General features: G+C 38.2%; 1 protein-coding gene across 3 annotated transcripts in view; it reads right to left on the bottom strand.

Annotated features, from left to right (window-relative positions):
- Positions 1-3996: 3996 nt before the first annotated feature.
- Positions 3997-18099, bottom strand: part of adgrb3 (adhesion G protein-coupled receptor B3) — a 179977-nt gene continuing 165874 nt past the window's right edge. Inside the window, exons 26-31 of one of the 3 annotated variants that reach the window (XM_082154408.1) lie at positions 16792-16887; positions 15937-15976; positions 10660-11318; positions 9257-9292; positions 8580-8684; positions 4002-5123 (exon numbers count right to left, since the gene is read on the bottom strand). In XM_082154408.1, coding sequence (XP_082010534.1) covers positions 4935-5123; positions 8580-8684; positions 9257-9292; positions 10660-11318; positions 15937-15976; positions 16792-16887 — 1125 coding nt within the window. In that variant the 3' untranslated portion in view covers positions 4002-4934. Of the gene's footprint in view, positions 5124-8579; positions 8685-9256; positions 9293-10659; positions 11319-15936; positions 15977-16791; positions 16888-18099 lie in introns of all 3 variants that reach the window. The other 2 variants (XM_082154410.1, XM_082154409.1) reach the window with 2 other exon arrangements.

The following is an 18099-nucleotide window of genomic DNA, read 5'->3' as shown; positions in this document are numbered from 1 at the left end:
CAGAGATGAGTCTGTTTCACCTCTCCATGTGTCCCCTGCTGGACATACAAGCACCCACCAGGGCCCACTCACTGTGTGTGTGTGCAGAATTTCATTTGCTGTGATTTCCCGCTGGCCTGTAATGTGATGGATTTGACATTTTGATTTGCACATTGAAGAACAGAGGAGGACAAACGTGTTTTCATTTCGGCCCGTGGAGAATGGAGAACGGGGCTCGGATCTGTTGCGCATGTCAGCGTGTTTTGTCAATGTCATAATGGGCTTGTCTCATGCTCTTTATTATTTTTAATACAGTGACATCTCCCGTCACTGAGAGCACTACCCGTCCCATCCTCCACAACTCATTACAGTGTTTTCTGACCTCGGAGGTCAACATTCGTGCACTAATGAATGCTTTGTCTGATAATATGCATCATTAGATTGCAATCTTCTCCAAAGTGAAACTAACAAGTCGTTTTACATAAGCACGTCGAGTTGTTTTTCACGCTGTCCACTGTTTGGGACAGCTGACAATTTCTTTCTTAATTACATTACTTCTTGAGTTCCTGAGTGAGTCATCTAAACTCTGCAAAGTTCACTTTAGTTTAGTGTTCTGTCCTATAATCATATTTATAAACCACTCTGTAAACCCTAATAAGTTGGCGGAACTCAAAAGATTTGATCAACTCCAAGATTAAGTTAATAAAACTTAAAATGTTGTTCTACCACAAACATGTTAATTGCAATTGGAATGTTTATTAAAGGGATACTTCAGGATTTAGCATTAAGCTTTGTATTAGTAGAAAACCTGTAGTATTTTCGACCCTCAAAATTTTGGCCAGAGGCTAAAGACTAAAGCCAGTAGGAGGGGCTGTCCCGCATGTTTTCAACCCGCCCATAGGAGGTGGGATCTCACTCACAGAATGTACACACAGTGTCAGCCGTCTTTCTTTGGAAGCTAAGCTTGCAGGCTCTTGTTCTGTGGAGAAAGCTGAGTAGTAGGAGAAAGCTGAGTATTAGGGGTTACCATCCTCTTTTTCCCGGACATGTCCGGCCGTTGAGATCGTCCAAAATGTCCGGGATTCGGCTTTTGCTTTCTGCAGTCGTCATTCATTGTTTACAAGCACACCTTTTGTTTCAATCTAACTGAATTCATTCCGATTGGTGAATCTGAATGTAGTGTTTACATGAACACTAAACAAGTGATCGGTTGATGTGCGTTTTAACATTGCTAAGAAAATTCCCGCTCCTCCGTGAGAGATACGAGACCGGCGCGTCTCACAGGTGTCGCTTATCAGTAATCACGCCACCAGCCTCTCATAGTTCTCCCGCGGCCCTCAGCCTCGTCCTGCTCGCCACAGTAAACATTATGAATGGCGACTGTAGAACGCAAAAGCCGAATCCCGGACATTTTGGGCGATCTCGAAATCCCGGGCAGACTCATCACGGAGACTCACTAGTAGCCTAGCCTGTGCTCTCTTACTGGTAGGCGTGGCTTGGGAGTGGCCTCGTAGGGCAGCGAAGCAAGTGCATTCTGGGAGTTGTTGTCTTTCATCCACATAAGCCAAAAATAAATTTTCTGGATTTTCTCAGTTTAGAAAGCTCAAAATTCAAAAATAATTTCACATTTCTTCTACATAAATGACCCATTTTAAATACACATTCATCTTTCCAGAGGTGAAGTATCCCTTTAAGCTAACTCGTACAACTTGATTGCATAATCACCATATTAACAAATCTTTTACAATTAGCTGCTGCTGTAGCTAGCAATAGCAGACTTGCATGTGTTAATATAACTAGCAACAAGACTATCACTATACATTTGCATGTGCAAAAACACAAAATCCTTATTTTCGATATTCTTCAGTTTGACACAAAGCATGCTGGGAACTAGAGCTCTGCTGCACTCATTCATTTTACTAGTTCGGTAAATATCAGTTATTGAGTTTACTTAACTTTTTTCTAGCAAGTACAATGATCTTTGGTAACACTTCATTTCTATGAAGTTGAAGACATTCTACTAAACGTAAGTAACTGCAACTAGCAGTCAATCGAGTATTTGTTGACTGTCTGCTTAATATCTGCTTACACTATTTTGATGCTCCCCCAACACCCAGACAGCAACATGTCAGCCCAGATCCGGCCCACGTCTGGTAACTATATGTTGAAGCCACATGTAACAGATGTGGCCCGGATCTGGGCCGACATTATACTGACTATAAGTAACTTTGCAAGTGCATGTCGACTTATTCTACTCACCTGACCCCTAACCTAGCTGCAATCTACTATACTGTAATGAGAGTTACAGTAGTTGCAAATGAATGACGGTTAGTTACTTATAGTTAGTAGAATGGCTATAGTTGACTATCAAAATAAACTATAACCCATTTTAAAGGCCCAAAGATTGTCACAACTGTTTTTGACAGTGCATTCTTCCAATGCCATGATATTTTACCATCTAAATCCCTCAAAACAACATCCAAGTCTCTGAATTTGGAGGCAAACCTGTTAAGTGTGTTCAGCATGATGCTGGTAGTGTTAGCTCATAGTGTTATTTGCACAGCCGAAGCGAAAAGGCTGTTTTTTCCCAAGTGGAGCTCACCTGAAACCCAAATACAGAAAAAGGCCATGCTGTCACGTACTGCTGCTACTTATAGACCTGCAGCTCTGAATGACATCAGGAGCATTTCTTTACTGCTATAACTCACCCGGCAACATTTACTATTTTAGAAATCTGGTGTGTCATTATGCAATGCACACAATGAGATTGTGTCAGCAAACTCATGTCACGACTCACACACCTTGTCAATCAAAGGCACTGTGATTCAGTCTCGTCCAGCTGGACCTCAACAATATTTCCGGGAGATAATTGTGGAGCTCATTGGGATTAGATTTAATACTTTTGCCAGATACGACTAGACTCTCGCTGAAGACAGATGGGACTGTAAAAGCGGTTTTAAAAAGGGATTATACTCCTCAACTTCAGCTTACCTTCCGATATGGGCCTTGAGCGCCCAATCTCAAAGGCTGATACCCATTAAAATCACACATGCAATCCCAGATTCATCCTCCACTCTATTAAAGTGATTTTTCCCAGCAGAAACAGCATTTAGTGCCACTGTAAACCCAAAACAGTCAAATTAACCACATAAATGTTTATTTCACTCATATATAGGCTACTAAAAGTTATTTCGACATTAGACATTCTTCTAACTATAGGCTAAGTAACTTTGCAACTACCTCTGCTTAGAGTATTAGTAGACTGTTAGCGTTCAGGTTAATAGAATAAGTTGACGTAGTTGCAAAGTTACTTAGTCAGTTGAATGTCTATAAGGCGATCATCAAAATAAAGCGTTAGCAGATATTAAGCAGACAGTCTAATACTAAAATGACTAGTAGTTGTCAATTTGTGTATTTATGCACTTTTCTATGCTGGTTTGTAGAATAAATAGTGTGAGTAGTGTTCACACTGAAAATTCCAAAAAGAAAACATGCACTTTAAATACCTGGATAATTCACTTAATTTCTGAGAACAAAGTGTGGAATGTTGGACTCTTCATGCACTCAACTGTCGCAGCTTTAGTTTTGTAGCAGAGGGGGAGACAACTTCATAGTTAGCAGAATATCTAAAGTTGACTAAATAAAGTGTCGGAATAAAGTGTCGCCTTAAAGTGCAAGATGTTTTGTAGATTTTCTGGTTGGACTCTCTCTCCATACTGTCAGATTATCAGATGATAGCGTAATTTAAGGTACACCATATGCGGTGCGCCATTACCCAGAAGTGACTACACTTCCTGTTATTTTTAGCTCCGCTGTGCTATTTATATAGCCATTGCCGAACACATCTCCCTCTTTCCACTAATGGCTGTTAAAAATCCCCTGTTGTTATTTGCCTTTAGGTCTGACAAGTCATTATACAGCATTTTTCTGCTGCTGTTGAAGGAAGGACTTTGAGAATGAGAAACTGTCCACTGGGATTGGTGTGTCCAGAAAAAGGCGTCAGCAGAGACACGTACTGTAGCACGACACAGGAGTAAGTCGACAAGTTCTCTGAAGCAGTACGAACATATTTCCTCTTTTATTTACATTCCTTTTTCAAATGTTAACATTTTTCGCTATAACTCTCTCATCAAGTTGGCATTTTCTCTTTTCTCATTAAAATAAACTTGGCACAAGTAAAACATATGTAGACAAAAGTTTTATTTACACCATACAACATTTTTGATTTTTAAATATTTTATACAGGGCTGCAGATGAGAGAGCTTTACTGAGCTTCCAGGCAGATTCTGCAGTATTAAAGATTTGAAATATATTATTCATAAAAAAGTGAGTATTACCTTTATTGCATTTAAAGCAATGAAGAATGTAGCTTGACAAACATTCATTTTTAAATGACAGAAAAAAATCCTCTTTGCCTCTGAATAGTTGTCTTTTCATATTATAAAGTAAAAAGTGTAGTCATGGCCAAACGGACTTGTTATAAACTTTTTAAAAACCTGCTCAAGTATATACATTGTGTTCCTGGGCTCGTTTCCCGCCGAACAAAAAACCGAACCCAGCCGCCGCTCGTGGGTGGACGTCACGTCGTGTCGTTTTTCTCTTTGAGGTCTCGTCTGGAAAGATAGCGCTTCCGGAACCGAATGTTTTCCAAGTGGTACTTTTGAAACACATGATGTTTTGATATTGTACATGTCTGCCCCCCACTAAATACACGAGTGAGAATACAAAAAAAAAAGATAACACAGATGTTTTTTGTCTTTTTCTAACATCTTTTTGTCCGTCCTTCCTTGTTTTTTTGTTGTTTTTTTGAAATCTTATTGGCACATATTGTCCCTGCTATACTCCTAGAATCCAGATATGTCTTTCCAAGGCTGCATGAAAAGTCTTCTGCGTTTTTTGATCAGTGCAAAATATGTCCACCTTCATCCGCGTCCCTGCTAACGCTTCATTATTCCTCAGACTTCTGTCTGAAAGTCTCCCTCCTGGACGTCCAAAGGGAGGCTGACACACTTTTCCCACTCAGCGGTAGTCATCTCCAGAGAGTTCTTTGTGTCTGATTCTAGTACATTCATTGTGGCGTAGTTCTGATATTCACTTGCCGGGTTGAAGCTCTCCCAGGGGTTCTTATTTTGCATTGCCTTGTCCTACGGAAAAGGACAAGAAGGCGCCGTGTTAGAAATAAATCTCAATATGGATACTTGTAGATATGCTGTCAAACATAGAAAGTTGCTCATGGACATGAATCATCAAGCTTTAATTCATGTTTTCTTACATCAGCCCTAAAAAATATTTGGACACTTGAAATATATGAAAGTCATTGCATTAGATATAACTTATCAATACAAGTGGCCAACAACAAATGATGCTGTGCTGGTGTGGTCTTTCTTGAAAAGAAATGTCATGTCACTTGGTTTGATATTTTGCTAATTCATGCAATGACATTCATACATTGTGTCCCAAAAACATTTTTGGGGCCGCTGCACATACACATCCAGAGCTCAGTAATCAAAGTGTTTGACCTGACAGCATGTTTGGAGTGTTTCCAGATTCAGGAACATCTCAGATTTTTCAAGTGAATAAAAACACAGGATCATTTTTTCTTTCAGTGGTTGGTTACTAAGCAACAGGCAGTGAGTGGCAAAGTCCTGCAGAGCTGATTGAACATGGGTAAAAGAGTAACGTGACCAAATGGACACAGAAGCTACGACTACACCGGTTATAAACATGCATTGCTAACACGGTACAATAAGGTTCACTTTGCTAACATTAGCTAATGCATTAGGGTTCTTAAGAATGGAACATTTTTGCAGCATTTATTAATCTAGGACTAGGTTAACTTATAAATCTAATTGTTCATTGGCAATTCATGTTCTTTCATAATACATTAATGCTAATTTATACAACTTGAAATGTATGTATACATTAGCCTAGATTAATAAATGCAGTTGAGGATAATTTCACAGTTAGTTCATGAAGCCTAATGCCTTAGTTAATGTTGAAGTATAGAGCCTCATTGTAAAGTGTTACTCGTGCATTTTGAATCACGATCGTGTCTGGACGCTTGCATCTAAATCGCACTTAGCTGCACAATATGGAAATGCCACTTACAAACTACAATAAAGATTGCATTAAACAGAAATTTCACATCATTGATGGATAATTCAAAATGCTTTCCGTCACATTAACTGCTTAAAAAGCATTTGGTCTATTCCCTGCTTAAGAAATATTCTCACGGTAAAGAACGCTAATGCTTTACAAGTGAATGAAAGAGGAGAAAAAGTTAAAGCGCCTTTGTGATTCTACATTGGATTAACAGTCCAAACTCCGGGTCTGGCGGTACCACTTTTAGCATAGCTTAGCATAGATCATAGAATCGGACAGGACCATTAGCATCTCTCTCAAAAAAATGACCAAAGAGTTTCGATATTTTTCCTATTTAAAACTGGACTCTTCTGTAGTTACACCGTGTACTAAGACCGACGGAAAATGTAAAGTTGCGATTTTCTAGGCTGATATGGCTAGGAACTATACTCTCATTCCTGCGTAATAATCAAGAAAGTTTGCTGCCGTACCATGAGTTCAGCAGGCGTAATGATATGACGCAGCGCCTGAAAATAGTCCCCAGCTCGGTAACTTCCAACGTGACCGTGACTAAGTTTGTCTAACCTATTAGACCTATTTTCAGGCGCTGCGTCATAACATTACGCCTGCTGGAGCCATGGTACGGCAGCAAACTTTCTTGATTATTACGCAGGAATGAGAGTATAGTTCCTAGCCATATCAGCCTAGAAAATCGCAACTTTACATTTTCCGTCGGTCTTAGTACACGATGTAACTACAGAAGTATTTTAAAGTTTTAAATAGGAAAAATATCGAAACTCTGGTCATTTTTTTGAGAGAGATGCTAATGGTCCTGTCCGATTCAATGATCTATGCTAAGCTATGCTAAAAGTGGTACCGCCAGACCCGGAGATCGGCTGAATGGTTTTGGAAACGGTAAAACTCTGGGGGAGTTGTAAAAAGAGCCCATTTACAAAACAAGTGGAGTATCCCTTTAAAGGGTTAGTTCACCCAAAAATGAAAATTAGCCCATGATTTACTCACCCTCAAGCAATTCTAGGTGTATATGACATTCTTCTTTCAGACGAATACAATCATAGATATATAAAAAAATAGCAGTGAGTGGAGGACGACATTTTGAAGCACAATAAAAGTGCATCCATCCATCATAAATGTACTCCACATGGCTCCGGGGGTTAATAAAGGCCTTCTGAAGTGAAGCGATGCATTTGTGTAAGAAAAATATCCATATTTAAAACCGTAAACTAAAATAACTACTAATAACTTTTGGCAAATGGCCGACTTACGGCGAAAGAGTAACCCTTGACCTGACGCATTGACGAATGCGGAAGCGCAGAGGATAGAGAAAAACAAAACACCAGTCACGAATTAGAAGTCTAAAACGAAATTTTTTAAAGAGAAATGCTTGAGTTTGTTTGAACCGCGAGAGGCGTCAAAGCTAACGCTACTCCTACATTGCATCAGGGGTTACTCTTTTGGCTTGCTTAGGCCGTCTGCCGGAAGCTAGTTATTTTAGTTTTTTAAGTTATAAATATGGATATTCTTCTTACACAAACGCATAGCTTCGCTTGCTTCTCTTTAGAAGGCCTTTATTACCCCCTGAGCACGTTTATGGGCTTCAAAATTTCGTCCTCCATTCACTACCATAATAAAGCTTGGAAGAGCCAGGACATTTGATTGTATTCGTCTGAAAGAAGAATGTCATATACAGCTAGGGTGGCTTGAGGGTGAGTAAATCATGGGGTAATTTTCATTTTTGGGTGAACTATCCCTTTAACATTTACACCTGCATTAAATAATTTCAGAATGTGGTTTCAGTGATTCGATCACAATGTGTCTTGAGTGCACTGGCTTTTATCGACGCCAAGAGCGTTTGGATTGTGATCTGATCACAGAAAATGCATGCTAATTAAATAAAGAAACATATCTAAAAATCTCCATTTATAATCAAAGTGAATCTTTCCGTGCCAGTAAGCTGGAGATTGTAACCCAAAATGACACTGAACGCTAGTCTTCTACATAGTGCTGGGTGGTGGAATGCAGTTGTGTTGCAATTGGCCTGCTCGAGTCTAATAATCCCACCGGCCTTACAATTACAGATCATTTGTGCAGCATACTGCGGAAAGCACTGAGAACCTCTCCAATATCTGAAGCAAATCAAGGGTTTTTTGTCCCGTGCATTCGCCAAGCAATGATTAGCAAATAGAAAAAGAAATAATAAGCATGTTAGCAGCTTATGGCCTTGTGTTTGAATGAGTGCATGAGCATGGATCACAATGACGGCTCAGTCGCTCTTCCTCTCTCTCATCCTTTAATACCTCCTCTTCCACCCCCCGGGGCAGGCGGCGTGCTATTTTTCCACATGAATACATTGGGTGGATAACTATTAATTCCTTCAGTCACTCACTTCCTGTGCACAAGACTGGGGCGCCACGAGAAGACACAGCTAAACACAGACAACGCGGCACCCCCCAGTACTTGGTAATGAGACACACTGAACCCCGTTTCCTGTTACTCACCATGCCGCCCATATTTGGTATGTCTCGAAATCGGTCCAGGGTTTGAAATTTCTGATTGAGTTCCTGGAACAGCTCCATATGCCTTTTCCTGGTGTGCATGACTTTCTGCAATGGCAAGGGTAGGAGGGGGGAGGGGAAGGGGTAGGGAGTGGGATTTGGAGTTCAGTCAAGCTGAGAACCAGAACTTTGCAACAGGAAAAAACCTGGCCACTTTCAAAATTTTTATCACCGTATAAAAACGCCGTGCTCACCCTGCAAATTTGTCTGAATGCTATGACAAGGTTATGACAAACGGCACTGGCATATATGAAGGGTCAGTGGTAGCACTTGACATTCAATTTCAGTTTTCGGTAAAGGGCTGAAACGCTCTGGGGGATACTGCAAGTGACCTTAAAAATGTGAAAATATACAGGCTATTTTTTGATTTTCAGCTTGAAGTCAAGGGATGCAAAAGGATAAAATGGGAATATGTGGTGGCTGACAGCATTGCTTTTACGCTAAACCACACAACGCTTCATAAATCGCAGTTGTGTCAGGACATGCTACTCCAATAAGCTTAAGTGCTACACAAAGTAGTTGTAAATTAAAGGGGTGAAACACAAACGCAACAAATGGCCCTTCGCTTGGTGCAACAAAGGCCTTACGCATGCACTTCGCCAAGCAGAGGTTTCACTCACCTCGAAGTCTAGATCTTGGTACCTCGACTTTCTTCTCTGTAGAACCAAGACAGAAAAGACAAAAAAATAATGTTGTTATGAAACCTAGAGAAATAATTCTGCTGAAATCTGACATTTGGTCCCATTTTTAAGTCACATACGAGCAAGTTTCTTGCACATCAGAGCTAGACTTGTAATCCTTGAAGCTTTTGGCAGGAAATGGTTTCAGCTGTGGATCTGGCTCAAATGTGTTTTCCCTTCAAGGCAGCTGGTCGATACAAGCTTTTCAATGATTCAGTAATGATGAGAGGTTGAAATGTCTTACAGTGCCTCTGAAGTGACCTTTGAGGCCACACAAACTCTACATAAGTACGCAAACGCTTGACCCGTTGTACATACTTAACGCAAAAGAAGATATTGTGAAGAAAGTTGGGATCTGAACAACATTGAACCGCTTTGACTTTCATTATCTGGACAAAGAAAAACAGATATATCGGTAACATTGTACAATAAGGTTTATTAGTTAACTACATTAGTTAGCATGAACTATAATAAATGCTGTATAAGTGCAGTTCATTATATCTTTGTAAATGTTCATTTTAACATTTACTAATACTTTATTAAAAGTCAATGCACTGTGAACTAACATGAACAAACAATGAACAGCTTTATATTTTCTTAACTAACATTAACAAAGATTAACAAATACAGTAACAAATATATTGCTCATGGTTAGTTCATGTTAGTTAACAGATTAGTTAATGAACCTTATTGTAAAGTGTTACCAATATATCTTCTTTTGCGATCTGCATAAAGTAAGGCTTATAGGTCTGGAGTAAATAACAATTTGGGGTGAACCCTCCTTCAAATTGCATGAGATTAAAATTTGCTCTTTTTTAATCATTTTAATTTTGAATCAAAATGTCAGAATGACATGATGAATGCTGGACTTTTCCAATCATTTAGTCTGCATAAACTGGATGGAGGGAGATCGATTGTAAGGAAGGAAGGGGTCAATCAACAACCACTGGACAGAACCAATCAAAATATGGAAGAAAAGATGTCACTACTTCCTATTCTTCACAAATTCAATATTTATAATAGTTTTTTTTTTTTTTTACCTGCCATTTGCCTTTGCCTTAATTTGGGGGATTAAGACAGTTTTCTGTGAAGTTGCTTTAAAAAACATAGATTGTGAAAAGCGCAATAATCATGACTTGACGGCAAGATACTCTTAAACTGCATGTTTAGGACATGCTAAACCCTGGCCGCTATAAGACACTTGTGGCAACAGTAAAAATGCGCTGCACTAGCACTGCATTAAGAATTGCACTGTTCGGTACACTTGTACAGCTAGAAGCCTCTGCATTGATGTACTAGTGTAAAGTACGCGTCTGCCTAACTGGCTGGATTCGAAGTCGCACCTCTAAAGAGCTCATTGATATAGTTGAACCGGTTTCGCTCCGTGACAGCCCTCCGCTCTCCTCCATTTCTGCCAGGAAGTTCTTCACAGCCGTGCGTGGCTCGAAGGGAAGATTCTGCATGTGTTCGGCCTGGACGGGATACTGCTGTTCCATTCCCATGTGCTCCATCCCCGAGTGGCCGAGGTTAAACTCTGCGCCCATCTTGTAATGCATCAGCCTGTCGTGCGACAGAGAGTCCATAGTCATGCTCATCTTGCTGTCCTCCTTCAGCAGGGTGGGGACGCTGCTAGACCCGGACGCCGAACTGCGAGGCATGATGATGTAGTCAGTCTCCATCTGTCCCGGCTGGGGGTGTCCAGTCAGGTCGTGGACACTCAGTTCCTGCTCGCTCTGCCTGGTGGCGTCGTCCGTACACAGGTATACGGCCCGTCTCATGTCTGCTGTGCTGTCCATACACTGCTCTCCCAGATCGCCCATGCCCATGGACATGTGAAGTCCAGAGGGCTGCTGGATGAGGACTTTAGACATGATGTTGCCAGGCAATGTCGAGTAATTGAGCCCCTCGGGGCCTTTCTCGTCCTCCTCATCATTGAGAGAGATGCGGGAAAGGGTGCCGGTGATGGTGGCCGCTCGACAGGAGCCCATGTCTTTGTGGAGAGCTGCGGGTAGAAGGAATATCATTAGTAAAAATGTGTGATGCAAAAAAAACATACGCTGTTTATAAAGAACTGATTTAAAAGTTGAAAAGCACAGATAACCAAGCAACTTAACCAATCAGAACATTTCATAATAGATTGGGCATATCACGGCGCTAGTGAGAGTTTATGTTGACACAAGTGACTAACTTGTAAAGCTACAATTCTAGCGTGCTACAATGCATTGTATTTGCAGTTCTGGCGCCTCTGTCTGGACATTCTCAACAACGAGACGTACATTCACATTACATATTAACGCAGAGGTAGAGTTATACTCACGGGACACCAATTCACAAAAGTACACTATTTGCATGTGCTTTGAAGCCTTGCCGGTTAAACATTTGATTCGCCTGCTGATGCGCAGTTCTAACGTGCGCTTTTCTGAGCGCATACACCCAAAGCGCACATGCACTAAAAGCCTGTCAAACAGCGCCTGGTAAATGGACTAAGTTATCTTTCGATTCTTATTGCGCTAATACTGTCAAATACACACAAGTTTTACATAAACACAGTTGGTTATGTCTAAAGTGAAAGCAAATATTTAAGAGAAAGTCGGGTGCATGTCATATGCGTGTTTATTAGATGCGTGCCAGTCTTAAAGGGACAGTAGCCTAATAGTAAACATGCTGCCGCTTGTCCTTAAAGGGATAGTTCACCCAAAAATGAAAAATGAAGATATTATAATGCGGCTATCCAAACAGTTGCTGGTCCCCATTGACTTACATAGTAGGACAAAATATACTATGGAAGTCACTGGGGACCAGCAACTGTTTGGTTAGCCACATTCTTCAAAAGAATTTATTTTCAACAGAAGAAAGAAATTTATGCGGGTATAAAACAACTTGAGAAAGTAAATGACAATTTACATTTTTGGGGGGAACTAGGCTATCCCTTTAATGTTAATAAATCACTCACTGCTCTTGACAGAACTTTAATAGTAGCATTAATAAGAATCAATGTATAATTTATACAGTGCTTTATTTTTATATTTGTTCATTTAATTTCTTTCTTGAATGCTACTGTTAAATACAGCTACCGTAGCTGAAAACAAAGCATATTTTATTTGTATATTATGTTGTGTTATTATGTGTAGCTTTGTCATTATTTTACTTTTTTTTTATCTCTGCCACTTTGGCCTAAATGTCTGCCTTTTCTTTCTTTTTTACCTTGTAAGGCTTTGTTTTTTAAAATGGAGACATTAGTTTGGCTGTAATGCTCAGTCACTTGCAAAATAGTAAAACCAACATGAAAGAGAATCGTGATAAAATCGTGAATCGTGATTTTTCTGGAAAAAATCGTGATATGATATTTTTCCATATCGCCCACCCCTAGTTGTGCCAGTCCATCAGCACTAACCATCTAAGCTGATCTTTTCAGCAAGGACTATCCATTCAGCTCATGTACAACACCTGCTGTTAAAGAAATGTGTCCATTTTTAGACTGGATTGATTCTGTTCACCTGAAAGAGCCACACACATCTCCAGATGCAATGTCAGAAGAAGCATCAGCACTGAGAACAGCCTGTCCTCTGCAGCACAGCTCTATCTCCACAAATCCATAAGGGAATTACTGCCACTGTTCATAACAGAACAACAAGGAGACCAGAGGACAACAACGCCTGCTTAAAAATCCTCCAGCTCTGATGGGAGTCCACACTAATGCATCACACAACATGGCGTCTGAGAAGTGTAGCAGAATACTGATAGAAGAACACAGGAAGGGCTTCAGGCTCAGGACAAGGACTCTCAGGGTGAATCTCATCAAATCAGTCAACATGTCCTGGTCATATAATATAAGAAAGAAACTTAGTCTTATTTTATGACCATTACATTTAGCATTATTTGCATGGCAATAAAGAAAAGTTAAAAGAAATCTCGTTTTTAAAATGCAAAATTTAAAACGAAAATCCAGAATGAAAAACATTTAGAATTTAAATTAATATGTAAATGCTTTGTACGGTCTTTATTTTTTACTGTATAAAACTTGCAATATAGTTTATAAAAAATAATGCATTATGATCATGAGAATATTTCTCACTAATAGGTATTTTATTTAAAATAGTAATAGTCCTAAAATAAATAATTGAAGAGTTCAGATGCAAAAGCCTCTAAGTGCCATCTGAAATTTTCTTCTAGAATGATACTATTTGATCAAGTTTGTATATTTAAGTTCAATAATTGCAAATTACCTATTAATTGTCATTTAAGTGAAATTACTTTACTATACAAGCGTTATAAAAATGATAATTCTAGAAGAAAATTTCAGATGGCACTTAGAGGCTTTTGCATCTGAACTCTTCAACGAATTAATTATATTTTATTTATTTGTTTTTATTTAGAGGTAAAATATGACTTAATTTTTATGAGATTCACCCTTCTTGTTTTGGTAGTCAAAGTAAAACCTTGGATTAAAGTTTTATTATGCTGTCCTAATGAAGGACACACCATGTCACACAGTATCACCTCTGAGCTGATCTTAATCCAGTTTTAATAAAGAACACTAGAGTCAGAGCGCTGTTATATTACACTTCATTTCAAAGCGAAAACAAAAGGCTTAGCAAATTGTGTTACTTGCTACATTTCAGGGCTACAGCGTAGGCTAATTATCTGATTTACTGTGCCCTTGTTACTCAACTGTGTTTTATTATTATTATTGTTTTTAAATAGCATTTGCCATAAGTGAAGATTCACACACACACACAAATTCAAACAACTGTCATGACATGCAGTTCAAGTAATTTAGTGGCTCATATCGATGTCAAAATGAGCTCTGGCTGTGATAAGTGAGGAACTTTTATCAGTTGGTTTCTATTTCTGTGGCGTCACACTGTGTAGCTCCGCCCATAGTGAAATCTAATTGGTCTTAAACTGTCTAATTGACTGTGCTTGTGCTTGTGCAACATTTTCGCCTTCGGTGCAGACGGACAAATGTGGAAATGTGATAAGAGCTACATAAAAACTGAAAAATGGCTCTAATGAAGACGTCACACTGTTTTAAACTTTGTAGGCTGGATGTCAGAAGAATAGCAATTTTTTTAATTTATTTTTTTACAACATTTTTCAGTATTACAATAAACTAATTCTGTCTAGACCTTGAAACTAAAATCTTGTTTTGAATGAATTTCAAGGGACTAAAAAGCTTCATTATTCTTCACCAATAGTTTACTTAGGGGAGACAATTAAACAGTACACTCATGGATTCATGTTTATTCCACACGGCAGCCAGATAAAGAGGAACTAAAGATAAAAGAGAATAACATAACCATGATTCATTCTGATTTTGATGTGTACAACTTCAACATATGGACATATTTTTAAATGTAAATTTTTTTTTTTTACTGAAGTAAAACTTAATCTAAATATGTTTTAGAGACATATTTACGAAACTTTAAAGACTGAAATTGCCAGCACATTTGTGAGCTTAATAATTTAAACACCATTAAATACATCTGAATTAGGTTTATATATTATTAACCCTTAAATGCATAAATGTTTCACCAATCATTTATACATATTCGGGTCTTTAGCGAACCCGAACTATATCTAACACGGATGGATCTCTACCAGTTGTGATAATATAAAACTCTCCTGATATTAGAGTAACAACTACAGAAGAATAAAATAAAGCATATTTTGTTACCTTTTGGAGCTTGGAAGGGTTCATTTTGAGCAGATGTTTTAAACCATCATACTGTCCTCATCAGAGCTCATTTCCCAGTACATTCAGCATCTGGCTCATATTCGCCATCTCAAACATATTCTCAAAACTATCATTTTCAACACCTTAAAAATCAATATTTTGATCAATAACAGCTTCTTCACCAGATCCACCATAAGTGACAGTGACACTAATATTTGATTGTGTTCAGTTCTTGCTCTGCAGTAAATCACTGAGACATTTCAAGTTTTGCTGATGATTTTTCCTATTCTTTTGTTTTCTGCCTGCGGGAACTGTGAGTGAAACATCACTTTATCATTGTGTATCAGACAGTGCCACCGTGTGGAACAAAGGTGAATTGCACTTATTCAGTCATCTAAGATTCAATTATAGTTGTGCAGAAAAAATATACTTACACTGTTACACACCTCGGGTCGTTAGGGACTATATTATTTATTTATTTATTTTTACCAAAAATTTTTAGGAAACAGGCATTTTTCTAAAATAGTATATATTTTTTCTTTTTATATTATTTATAATAAATTGTTTGAGGAATACTGAGAATGTTGATTTCTAAAAATTAATGAGGAGGGTAATGAATGATGTCCCAGGTCCCAAGGTATGCGTTTAAGGGTTAATGCAATAAAAGTAGTAGGAATTTAATATTCTGTGAAACTAAAAAGAGGGAATTAAAAAAATAAATAATGATGTCCTAACAATGATGTATGTATCAGTACATATCAAAAAACTCTACACTTTATCTATGAAAACGATCACTATGGATGATTATCCCGGTTCCACTGGGACTTCTCTGTGATTCTGATGTGCAACCCAACCCGCATGTTTATTCTCTTGGGCCTTTTTTTGGCCCAGGAGAGTAGAAGTAATTAGGAAACGCATTAATAGTGCACCATCTGTTTCTTACCTGATCGACATGCGATGTCCACGTCTTTCTCAAAATCCGTCTGTGGAAAAAAAAGAGAAGCAGAAAAAGCCATTGTAAAATTAGACATGCAAGAGGAGTTTGATTTAGACAGTACTAAAACATACAAACTAAAACTTTATTTGAACTTGGACAGTTGCAGACATAAAAGCATTTTCCTGTTTAATCAACTATGTAAAATTAGAATAAGTCCAACATATATATGCTATCATGGGATTATTCTAAAATGGTACGATTTTACTGGCTTGTGTCTGCAGTCAGACCACGTCCCACAGCCTCACAGAGAAAACCGTCGTCTGTCGAAACCATTTATAAATAGAGTCAGATTATTCAGGTATCACAATAGAGGAGCCATCGACAGTGGCGAATCAAAGACAGTCTGCACATTGGACGCCTCATTATAGTGGAATGCTTCTAGTAAAGAAACTTTAAATCAAAACATAAATGAGAACTGTGATCATTATGTGCCAGTGGTTCGGCGCGGGTCACACATCTCCGGAACCATTTTAACAGCAATTACTCCCTCAAGCAAGTGAAGGATGAGAAGGACCGGTGTGAAATATGACAAATGGGTCCCATCGGAGAAAGGGAAAGGCCAGAGGAAAGCCAAAGGACATGGATACAAGATTTGATGTTCTTAATTAACCAAAGACAATTCTCTATATCCTGTCATAACCGTTTAAGCAATAACACTGTATAACACAGACTCTTATTACATCAAGAGGACACAGCACATACATATAAAACATTTGCATCTGGCATGATGCTATTAGGAGGAAAGCATATTCCTGCTGAGTTTGTGGCAGTACAGTGTAAAGAATGAGTCTTGTTTCTTACCATGATCTGTGCATGCCCGTTGGGGAAGGTACCGGTCGCATCAGCATTCATGGGGTCTTGACAGTTTCTTAAACGACATCTGAAGGCATCTTGGACCTGTGAACCGACATTTTATTCACATTGTTGAACCTCAGCAAGAACACATGTTATCATAGTGTACAAAAAAACATTTCAGAAAGGCACATTGCTTCAGGATTTGGTCAGAAAGATTTTTAAAATGTTTCTGAAAGAAGTCTCTTACGCTCACCGAGGCAGCGTTTATTTGATCAGAAATACAGTAATATTGTGAAATATTATTACAATTTCAAATAACTTTTTTTTATGTTGTTATACATTTTAAAATGAGATTTATTGATTTTAACATGCAGATTTGATGCTTAAGAACCATTTCATGTAATTATAAATGTGCTGTTTAAGATTTGCATTTATTGACACCACATTTATTTAAAATAGAAATCTTTTATAGCATTATAAATGTCTTTACTGTCACTTTTGATCAATTTAATGCATCCTAGCCGTATTAATTTCTTTGAATAAAAATCGTACTGACCCCAAACCTTTGAACAGTAGTGTATAAAACAATAACTAACAAGCCTGCTGAAAAAATAAATAAATAAATCAAATGCAAACAACAAATGACTTATCTTTTTTAAGCTTATTGAAAAAACCAGATTGTTCCCTGCAGGGGGTAAAAGTAGGATATCCAACTAAGTCAGCGTTGGGCAAGTTACTACTTCAACAGTGTAATTAGATTACTGTACTAACTACTTTCTCTGAAAAGTGTTACATTACTTATTACTTTCTAAATTCCATAAAATTGCATAAATTATTCTTGAACTGACCAAAGTATTTAAAGGGAGAAGGTTACATTAAAAACATTCATTTTAATGTTATGTTAAATCCACTGTTTTATATAGAATTGTTCTGAAGTCTACACAGCATTTAATGCAATTACATCAGAAGTAACTGTAATTAAATAACAGAAATATTAAGATTAATACCTTACTTTTTCAAGGGAAAAGTAATTAAATTACCATAACTGATTACTTAGTAATGAGTTCTGAGAAAACAAGATGTTAATTGAGGGAAAATTTTGTTTAGGTATTTGATTTTATTATCAGGATTTAATTTGGTGCCTAGCAGACGTGATTTCTAAATGACAGATAAAATAAGAGGCAGAGGGATCATCAGAGATTCAGGGATTCATCTGGGGATCAGTCAGGACACTGGCAGATTTTAAGGGTGAGTTTGGCTGGTCTGAAAGTGGCTTTGTGAAAGAAAATCACACTCATGGTGGTACTCACATTA

This window comes from Leuciscus leuciscus, assembly GCF_965113295.1.
Source record: "Leuciscus leuciscus genome assembly, chromosome: 22".
Lineage (NCBI taxonomy): Eukaryota > Metazoa > Chordata > Actinopteri > Cypriniformes > Leuciscidae > Leuciscus > Leuciscus leuciscus.
This window is presented reverse-complemented; position numbering and strand designations above follow the sequence as displayed.